Source organism: Oryx dammah, unplaced genomic scaffold (assembly GCF_014754425.2).
Source record: "Oryx dammah isolate SB20612 unplaced genomic scaffold, SCBI_Odam_1.1 HiC_scaffold_551, whole genome shotgun sequence".
Taxonomy (NCBI): Eukaryota; Metazoa; Chordata; class Mammalia; order Artiodactyla; family Bovidae; genus Oryx; species Oryx dammah.
Window position 1 is genome coordinate 464 of NW_024070710.1, and position 9,092 is coordinate 9,555.

Here is a 9,092-nt window from a genome sequence, read left to right on the forward strand (position 1 = left end):
TCTGGAAGCAGGTTCCCGCACCTGTCCTTTGGCTTGGGAGTGCGCCAGAGTGCATGCGTGCTCTGAAAATTCCATGTTCGTCTGTGTTGAAAGTGTCAAGTTGATTCTGAAATTCACATGGAATGCAAGGAACTTAGATAGCCAGTGTAATCCTAAAAAAGAATGACAAGGCAGGAGGATTTGCATTTGCCGATTTCTAAGCTTACTGCATAGCAAACTGTTCAAGACAGGATGGTACTGGCACAAGGACAGACAGACCAATGGACTTGAACTGAGCGTCCAGAAACGAAATGATATATCTGTGGGCACTTCAGTTTTTACAGAGGGGCTAAGGCCATTCAACAAGGAGCATCTGTTTTCGAAGAATGTTGCTGGGACAACTTTCTAGTCACGTGGGAGAAAAGAAGTTGGACCTTTATCTCATTCAAACAAGAACCGACTCAAATGCCAAAGACTTAATCATAAGAGCTAACAGTGTAAAAGCCTCAGAAGAATACATGAAGCGAATTCTTCATGATCCTTGATTTGGCGAGATTCTTAAACTGGCAGCGAGTGCTGTTAAAAATGTGAATCTGATGCACTGCTTTATCTCAGTCATTTCAATTCAGGGTGATTTAAAGGAGTAGAAGGAGGAAGAGAGCAAAGATGGTCTGAGTTTCTGTCCCGTCAACACCTTTTTCTGATACTGACCTTGGGAGCACGGAGCGTGACAGCAGTCGCCTGAAATTCTGTACCTGCCACTTCAAGGCAGTCAGAAGCTGGCCTTAGGGCCCTCACCCTGCTAAGTAGGCAGTATCTGGAGAAACGTTCCGTCACTCTTAGGAAGCCAGGTGCCACAGTGGGAGACGGCTCGAGTCCTGCAGAAGGTGTCTGACGGCACCACGAAGGGCGATGCACAGTCTCCGTGGCAGCTCTGCCTGCCCTCATTCCACTGCATCGCCAAGCACACTCTCGACTTCCGCCATCCCCACCTGAACACTGGGAGCGTGCAGGCTCGGGTGCCTCAGGGGCATGTGGTCTGAGCAAACCTGGGGCCGCTCTTTAGGTGGGCATGTAGACCAGGCCCTGTGATGCTTTTGCTGTTACTAAAATCCTCCGCCTCTGCTCCCTAAAGTGGCAAGAGGTTGTGTGAGGTGACACCTACCGAAGGGAAGAAAGATTAAACGTTAAAACCACAAAGAAATCTCTGAGTCCACAGAACCTGAACAATTCTGGTGTTTATTTCTCTCTGCAAACAATTTGTAAATGCGGAACTCATCAACCAGGGGCTCTAGGGGTCAGTGTCTTTAGCTCACAAGACAGTAAAGGACAGCTAACTTGTGAGAGATGGGGAGATGGTCAGCCCCTCCAAAGGAGGTTTCTCACGTCAGTGTGTTCCTGACTAGGATGGAGACAATGCTTAGGAATAAAGTTGATTGCACCAATTGTGCATTTGCTTCAATATCCTCTTCAAGTGTATAATCTACTGTGATGTCCCTCTCCAGATTAGTAGGTCCTCCGAAATTGCACATGTTCCCACCACAACAATGAACCCAATAGAAACTGTTAAATCTATGAGTCGTCCTTCTTTTGGGGGCTGGCGCAGGCTCTTCGGCTCTATACAGAAATGTGCAGTTATATGTACAGTTCTTGTAAACGAGCATTTCCCGAGAATTCAAACCTAAAAAGAAATAGAAATGAAAATCATGTATTTCATGCTTTTAACATCCACATATCAAAGCACAGTTACCTTAACTAGCTCCATCCCTAAATATTGTTGTCGTTCTGTGGTGCCGTCATACCTGATTCTTTTCGACCCCATGAAGACAGCACGCCAGGCTTCCCTGTCCTTTATTATCTCCTGAAGTTCGCTCAAACACATGTCCACTGACTGATGATGCCATTCAACCATCTCATCCTCTGTATCCACTTTCTCCTCCTGCCTTCAGCCTTTCCAAGCTTCAGGGTCTTTTACAATAAACCAACTCTGCATCAGGTGGCCAAAGTACTGGAGCTTCAGGGACTCTCAAAATCTTCTGTAACACCACAGTTCAAAAGCATCAATTCTTTGGTGCCCAGCGTTCTTTATGGTCCAGCTCTCACACCATACATGATGACTGGAAAAACCATAGCCTTGACTATAAGGACTTTTGTGGCTAAAGTGATGTCTGCTTTTTAATATGCTGTTTTAGATGTGTCATACTTTTCCAAGGAGCAAGCACCTTTTAATTTCATGGCTGCAGTCACCATTTTCAGTGATTTGGGATCCCAACAAAATAAAATCTGCACTGTTTCCAATTTCCCCCCATCTATTTGCAATGAAGTGATGGGACTGCAGGCCATAATCTTCATTTTTTGAATGTTGAGTTCTAAGCCAGCCTTTTCACTCTTCTCTTTCATCTTCATCAAGACTCTTTAGTTCCTCTTCACTTCCTGCCGTTAGGGTGGTGCCATCTGCATATCTGAGGTTGCTGATATTTCTCCCGGCAATGTTGATTCCAGTTTGTGATTCATCCAGCCTGGAAGTTTACATGATGTAATCTTTGAATAAATTAAATAAGCAGGGTGACAATATACAGCCACAGTGTACTCCCTTCCCAATTTTGAACCAGTTCATTGTTACATCTGGTTCTAGCTGCTGCTTCTTGACCAGCATACAGGTTTCTCAGGAGGCAGGTAAAGTGGTCTGGTATTCCTATCTCTTTAAGATTTTTCCACAGTTTGTTGTGATCCACAGAGTCAACTGCTTTGGTGTAGTCAATTATGCAGAAGTAGATGGTTTTTTGGAACTCTCTTTCTTTTTCAATGATCCAACAGATGTTGGCAATTTGATCTCTGGTTTCTCTGCCTTTTCTAAATACACCTTGTATATCTGGAAGTTCTGGGTTCTACAATGTTGAAGCCTAGCTTGAAGGATTTTCAGCATCAACCTGCTAGCATGTGAAATGAATGAAATAGTGCAACAATTTGAACATTCTTTGGTGTTGCCGTTCTTTGGGACTGGAGTGAAAACTGACCTTTTCTAGCCCTGTGGCACTGTTGAGTTTTCTAAATTTGCTCGTATATTGAATGTAGCACTTCGACAGCATCATCTTGTAGGATTTGAAATAGCTAAGCTGGAATTCCATCACTTCCACTAGCTTTGCTCTTAGTAATGGTTACAAAGGCCCACTTGATCACACTCTTGGATGTCTGGCTCGAAGTAAGTGACCATGCCATTGTGGTTATCCGGGTCATTAAGACCTTTTTAGTATAGTTCCTCTGTGTATTCTTGATGCCTCTTCTTTGTCTCTTCTGCTTCTCTTAGCTCCTTGCCATTTCTGTCCTTTATTGAGCCCATCTTTGCCTGCAATGTTCCCTTGGTATCTCTAGTTTTCCTGAGGAGATCTCTAGTATTTCCCACTCTATCGATTTCCTCTATTTGTTTGCACTGTTCACTTAAGAAGGGTTTCTTATCTCTCTTTGCTGTTCTCTGGAACTCTGTATTCAGGTGGATACATCTCTCCCTTTCTCCTTTGTCTTTCACTTCTCTTCTCTGTTATTTGCAAGGCCTCCTCAGACAACCATTTTGCCTTTTAGCATTTTGTTTTTCTTGGGGATTGTTCACCACCACCTGTACAATGTTATGAATGTCCGTCCATAGTTTTCAGGGACTCAGTCTTTCAGATCTAATCCCTTGAATCTATCTGTCACTTCTACTGTACAAATTATTTTATTTAGCTCACATCAGAATGGCCTAGTGGTTTCCCCTAGTTTCTACAATTTAAGTCTGGATTTGCCAATAAGGAGTTCATGATCTGAGCCACAGTCAGCTCTGGGTCTTGTTTTTACTGTTGTATAGAGCTTCTCCAACTTTGCCTGCAAAGAATATAATCAATCAGATTTTGGTATTGATCATCTGGTGATGTCCACGTGTGGACTCACCTCTTGTGTTGTTGAAAGAGGGTGTTTGCTATGACCAGTGCATTCTCTTGGCAAAACTCTGTCAGCCTTTGCCCTGCTTCATTTTGTACTCCAAGGGCAAAGTTGTCTATTACTCCATGTATCTCTTGACTTTCTTACTTTTGCACTCCATTCCCCATGATGGAAAAGACATCTTCTTGTGTGTGTGTGTTAGTTCTAGAAGGTCTTGTGGGGCTTCCCAGATGGCACTAGTGGTCAAGAACCTGCCTGCCAATGTAGGCGATGTAAGGGATCTAAATTTGATCCCTGGGTCAGGAAGATCCCCTAGAGGAGGGCCCGGCAACCCATTCCAGTATTCTTGCCTCAATAATCCCATGAACAGAGGAGCCTGGTGGACTACAGTCCACAGAATTGCAAAGAGTCAGGCACAACTGAAGCAACTAGCATGCACACATGCTAGAAGGTCTTATAGGTTTTCATAAAACCATTCCACTTCAGCTTGTTTGGCATTAGTGGCTGGGACATAGACTTCGATTACTGTGATGTTGAATGGTTTGTCTTGGAAACAAACCAAGATCATTCTTTCACTTTTCAGACTGCCCCCAAGAACTGCATTTCAGACTCTTTTATTGACTATTAGGGTACTCCCATTTCCTCTAAGAGATTCTTGCCCACAGTAGTAGATATAACGGTCATCTGAATTAAATTCTCCCATTCCTATCCATTTTAGTTCACTGATTCCTAAAATGTCAATGCTTTTAGTTCACTGGTTCCTAAAATGTCAGTGTTCACTCTTGCCATCTCCTGTTGGACAACATCCAATTTATTTTGATTCATGGACCTAAACTTCCAGGTTCCTATGCAATAGTGTTCTTTACAGCACCAGACTTTCACCACCAAACATCTACAATTGAGGGTTGTTTCTGCTTTGGCTCAGCCTCTTCATTCTTTCTGGAGCTATTTCTCTGCTTTTCCCAGTAGGATATTGGATACTAACCTAGGAGGTTCATCCTTTCCATATTGTTCATGGGGTTCTCAAGGCAAGAATGGTGAAGTGGTTTGCCATTCCATTCTCCAGGGGACCATGTTTTCTTAGAGCTCTCCACCATGACCCATCTGCCTTGGGTGGCCCTGCACTTCATGGCTCATAGTTTCATTGAAATACACAAGGCTATGATCCATGTGATCTTTTTGATTAGTTTTCTGTGATGGTGGTTTTCATTCTGTCTGGCCTCTGATGGATGGGGATGAGAGGCTTGTGCAAGCTTCCTGATGGGAAGGACTGGCTGTGTGGAAAACCTGGTCTTGCTCTGGTGGGCAGGACCTTGCTCAGTAAACCTTTAATCCAATTTTCTGCTGATGGGTGGGGCGGTGCTCCCTAGCTGTTGTTTCACCTAAGGCAGCCCAGTCCTGGACTCTGTAGTGTCTATAATAGGCTGCAGGCTCTATGGTCAGGCTAATGGTGATCTCCTTCAAGAGGATTTATGCCAACATGCTACACCTCCCAGGACTGCTGCGGCCTGTGCCCCTGACCCCGCAGCAGGCCACTGTCAACCCACACCTCCGCCAGAGACTCTCAAACATTCACAAGCAAGTCTGCTTTGGTCTCTTGTGGGGTCACTGCTCCTTTCACATGAGTCCTGGTGCGCACAAAATTTTATTTGTTCAGTTCAGTTGCTCAGTCATGTTTGACTCTTTGCAACCCCATGGACTGCAGCATGCCACGCTTCTCTGTCCATAACCACCTCCCAGAGTTTACTCAAACTCATGTCCATTGAGTCGCTGATGCTATCCTACCATCTCATCCTGTCGTCCCCTTCTCCTCCCATCTTCAATATTTCCCAGCATCAGGGTCTTTTCCTGAGTTGGTTCTTCACATCAGGTAGCCAAAGTATTGGAGTTTCAGCTTCAGCATCAGTGTGTCCAATGAATATTCAGGACTGATTTCCTTTAGGATGGACTGATTGGATCTGCTTGCAATCAAAAGGACTTTCAAGAGTCTTCTCCAACACTACAACTCAAAAGCATCAATTCTTCGGCACTTAGCTTTCTTTATAGTCCAACTCTCACATCCATACACGACTACTGGAAAAGCCATAGCTTTGACTAGATGGACCTTTGTTGGTAAAGTAATGTCTCCGCTTTTTAATATGCTGTCTAGGTTGGTCACAGCTTTTCTTTCAAGGAGCAAATGTCTTTTAATTTCATGGCTGCAGTCACCATCTGCAGTGATTTTGGAGCCCAAAAAAATAAAGTCTCTCACTGTTTCCTTGTTTCCCCATCTATTTGAAATGAAGTGATGGGACCAGATGCCATGATCTTCATTTTCTGAATGTTGAATTTTCAGCCAGCTTTTTCACTCTCCTCTTTCACTCTCATCAAGAGGCTCTTTAGTTCTTCTTCACTTTCTGCCATAAGGGTGATGTCATCTGGGTACCTGAGGTTATTGATATTTCTCCTGGCAATCTTGATTCCAGGTTGTGCTTCATCCACCCCAGCGTTTCTCATGATGTACTCTGCATAAAAGTTAAATGAGCAGAGTGACAATACACAGCCTTGACATACTCCTTTCCCGATTGGAACCAGTCTGTTGTTCCATGTCCAGTTCTAATGGTACCTTCTTGACCTGCATACAGATTTCTCAAGAGGCAGGTCAGATGGTCTGGTATTCCCATCTCTTTAAGAATTTTACACAGTTTGCTGCGATCCACACAGTCAAAGGCTTTGGCATAGTCAAGACAGCAGAAGTAGATGTTTTTCTGGAACTCTAATTTTTTCGATGATCCAATGGATGTTGACAATTTGATATCTGGTTCCTCTTTATTTGTTACAAGGCTTTAAATTCTTTTGAAAAATGTGTATGTATTCCATAGTTTTGGCCACATCAGGTCTTAGATGCAGCATGTGGGAGCTTTCCTTGCAGCACCCAGGCTTCTCTCTCCTTGTGGCCCATGGGCTCCACAGCATGAGGGCTCAGTAATTGTAGAAGACACCCTTATTGCCCTGCCACAGGTGGGATCTCAGTTCCCCAACCAGGGTTGAACCCACGTCCCCTGCATTGAAAGGTAGATTCTTAACACTGGACCACCAGGGAAGTCCACAGTGCCTAAACTTCTCGAGGAAGCAAGGATATTCAAGTCCACTAGAATTTTCATTATTTCATGAACAACTTCACCTGGAGATGATTCTCCATCTACACTGCCAACTTATCTAGGCATCTGGCCTCCCTAAGTAATTTTATAGTCCCTTGTAAGGAAGCTATACAAAGGAGTTTATTATTTGTTCATTATTTGTCATAAAGAATCTATGGACCCAGAAATGAATGGAGACCAGGAAATATGTTTTTGCTGATGTCCCAAAGATCACACAGAACTTCAACAAAAAAGCCCCTAGAGTATGGCTTTCTGCTGACAGTCTGCAGTCGCCATGGCCCTTCTACATCAGCTCCTTGTGTGGTAAGCACTTTCCTGAGGGATCTAAGGTGCATCCACGTTTTGGGCCTGCTTTGTTGGAAAACCTAGCCAGAGGACCACGCTCCTGCGGGAAGAAAGGAATTGCCTAAGCTGCACTGGGGAATCTACCTACTTGACCAGGGATGGCCAAGGAGCGGAGGCCTTGAGTGGTAGCAGTCCTTCCAGCCCCTGGAGACACGGCAGGACACCTGGGGACTCAAGGGCCCACGTGGCAGGCTATGTGTCTTTGCAAGAGGCTATTACTGCCTGCCCTTTACTGGCGCTGAGCCTCATCATAGAAACATGCTCTCAGGATGGGTACAGAGAGAGAAAAGAGTGGCCCTGCCCCCTGAAACTGCTTAGATGGGGTCTCTCGTTAAGGAGTAAGAAGGTAACCTGGTACTTACGCATGGAGACAGTAAAACAGCGCCTAATATCATAAGGACACGTTCTAAGAGTTGGACAATGGAAGGTGTTTTTCACCACACACGCATGGCATTGTACGTTAAAGGTCCCTAGATAAAAGAGAGCAGAGTCAGACTCCTCCTTCGCTGCCACTCAGTGCATCTGCCCAGCAGCCGGCCCCTTCCCTCAGCCTCAAGGACTCCCTGAGGCTGCACAGCTCAGTCTTCAGTGGGCTCTGAGCCTGGGCAACACGAGCTTCCTGGACACCAGGATGCCAGGAGTTTTCTTCTTCTCAGAGACAGGTTCTCAGGAAAGCTCCCAGCTGTCAGGTGTGTGAGCCTCTGCTCTGTTGATGGACCCACCTTTTCACACAGAGCCTGTAGTCTTAAGGGGCAAAAGCCTCCCTGAGTTCCCCACACCCAGCCAGGCCCGCCTGTTCCAGTGAGGAAGGGCCACAGCCAGAGACTCCCCCGTGCCCACCCTGCGGCCCCTGCATCCACTGGTCCTTAGGGGAGCCTCCCTCTGCCCTGACCCTCCCCCTGCTCCTAGACACCCTGTGCTCACCAACTGCACAATTGCTAAGATGGAGATCTCAGCTGGCTAAAATGGCGAAAATTCCACTCAGACCCTTAAAATGACCCCAATTAAGTCTCATCCTCTTCAAGAAACAGAAGCACTGATACTCACAGGGCTCAACGAAGCCCAGTGGCCATCCCATGAAGAGGAGGAAGGCAAAGAGGAGCATCATCCCTGTGGGGGCTTGAACCTGTAGGAGAGGAAAGCCAGGGCACAAGTCAGCAAGTGTGAGGCTCTTGTAGCCACTTCTGGTCTCTCATCTGAACAGCACGAGTCCTGGCCACCCTTCCCACCTTCCAGCACCTCTGGCTCTCGGCTGAGCATGGCTCTGGGCAGTGACGGGCTTGCAGCCCTTTCCCACACACAGTGGCTTCGCCCCGCTCAAGTCTTCATCCTAGATGAAGACAAGCTCCTGCTCTCCATCAGGCAGAGCACGAGGCTCAGAGTGGTCTGGGGCTGTCTCCACGTGGCCCTCACACTCCACATGGGTCCCCTGACTCCCTGTGGTGTCCCGACCTCAAGGCTGACCTGTGTGAAGAGCTGGAACATGCTCCATTCAGGTACTTCTAACTTGCATGAGCTCTGAGACAAAGGTAGAGGGTGGTGACAAGAGCAGAGGAACTAGTGGAGAGGAAGCCAGAAGCCCAGTGCCTGTGCTAGGAAGCATGGACCACATGCCATCATGTCTCCCAGGGACTGGGCATCACACGGCCCCACATTACTAAAGGGAAGGCCCTACGGCTCGTCACCCGAGCCCACACACCAGCACATGCTGGA

General features: G+C 46.2%; 1 protein-coding gene across 1 annotated transcript; it reads right to left on the bottom strand.

The window, feature by feature from the left end:
* Positions 1-731: 731 nt before the first annotated feature.
* On the bottom strand, positions 732-8,509 carry GML (glycosylphosphatidylinositol anchored molecule like). The gene is made up of 3 exons (XM_040235461.1): positions 8,427-8,509; positions 7,742-7,849; positions 732-1,660 (listed from the first exon to the last, which is right to left on the bottom strand). Exons 1-3 carry the CDS (start codon positions 8,485-8,487, stop codon positions 1,362-1,364), a joined length of 468 nt encoding a protein of 155 aa, XP_040091395.1. The 5' UTR covers positions 8,488-8,509; the 3' UTR covers positions 732-1,361.
* Between the last annotated feature and the right edge of the window lie 583 nt (positions 8,510-9,092).